Genomic DNA, 1,473 nt, shown 5'->3' on the forward strand with positions numbered 1-1,473 from the left:
GGTCTCGAGGTCCGGGTGCTGGAAGAACGCCATGGTGAGCGGGTGCATTGGGATCGTCGCTGGATCGCAACCTTCTTGCAAGTCGGACTCTTTTCGCAGCATCGGGTCGGACCGGCCGTTGGCGATCAACGCCTCCTACGTGGCACGTGTCATGACATACGAGGCGTGCGTGTGGACGTACGCGTTGGAGGTGCGCGAGCTGCTGGAGCACCTTCTCGAGCGGCGAGAGCTCACATTTGCGAAAGGTTTCGCAGCGCTGGAGCATAAAGCCCGTCGTGTCTTGGGTGCGCCGGCGGTCGGACGCGACCGTGTCTGGGAGCCCCTGCGCGACCTCGAGCTCGGCGAGGATGTCGGCGTTGGTCGGTGCCACAACCACCTGCAGCACGCGCGCCGTTGCATCCAGCAGCAGTGTGAGCACGGGGTACAAAAGCAGGCGCAAGACCGGTTGCTCGTTCCTCGCCGGATGCGCGAGTCCATACAAGTCGGCAAAGACGTCGTTGGGCCAGACGCGGTAGAGCCGGGCGTACACTTGCACGAAGGCGACGTAGGCGGAGAAGCCCGTCACCAGCGCCGCAGCATGCCAGCGCGTGAAGCGGTACATCGGGTGCATGAGCGAGACGGCCTTGAGCGTCACGGTCGCGATGAGGATGCCATAAAAGCGCGTGCCGAGGAGGAAGAGGCCGCCCGTGTCCAGCGCGGTGGCTGCAACCGACGGCGCGGTCAGTTGCACGAGGAGCGTCGCGTGGTAGAGAGCGTTCAGTAAGGTGCATAAGATCTGCTTGACGCCAAAGGGCGGGAGGCACTGCAGAATGCGGGGCGCCTGCCACACGATCCACGCCTGGAGGTCCTGGTCCAGAATGCCGAGCACGAGGATCGGTAAGAGGGTGTACGCGACGTTCCAGCCGACCATGAGGTACGAGTCATACAGGGTCTGGCCCGACCAGCCGCAGTAGGACGAGAACCACATGAGACTGCATATGAGCACTGCGTTCTTATAGAACGTAAACGTGATGAGGTTCCGAATGCGGAGGTAGTTCCATCGGCCGTGGAGCAAAATAAGGTGCGCGAGGCACCGGAACTGCCCAACCTCAATGTCCGCGGCCCGCACCGCTTGCATACCTATCTCGCCATCTCAGAACATACATCTCGCGAAACGTGAGGACGACCTTCGTGGCCAGCAATACCGACGCCAATGTGGGCCTCCTGGATCATGGTCACGTCGTTGCCGCCGTCGCCAATTGCAAGTGTCACGGGCGCCTTGGGGCTGGCTTTGACCATCGCCACAATCTCGGCCTTCTGCGACGGCGACAAGCGACAGGCGATGACACTGCCGCACTGGCTCACGAGGTCCATCAAGGCCGTCGGGCCGTCCGTATACGAAGCGAGGGTGACCGTCGCGCACTCGAACTGGACGCTGGGCACGATGCTGCTGCGCTTCGAGACGGGCGGCGCCGCGAGCAGGCACTCAAGCCG

General features: G+C 63.0%; 1 protein-coding gene across 1 annotated transcript; it reads right to left on the bottom strand.

The window, feature by feature from the left end:
• Nucleotides 1-181: 181 nt before the first annotated feature.
• Nucleotides 182-1,353, bottom strand: SPRG_07095 (hypothetical protein; the record flags this gene model as incomplete). The annotated part of the gene is made up of 2 exons (XM_012345893.1): nt 182-1,119; nt 1,167-1,353. Coding segments are annotated over 2 exons (1,125 nt in total), but the record flags the coding sequence as incomplete, so codon positions are not given.
• Between the last annotated feature and the right edge of the window lie 120 nt (nt 1,354-1,473).

This window comes from Saprolegnia parasitica (genome assembly GCF_000151545.1).
Source record: "Saprolegnia parasitica CBS 223.65 unplaced genomic scaffold supercont2.26, whole genome shotgun sequence".
NCBI lineage: Eukaryota > Oomycota > Saprolegniomycetes > Saprolegniales > Saprolegniaceae > Saprolegnia > Saprolegnia parasitica.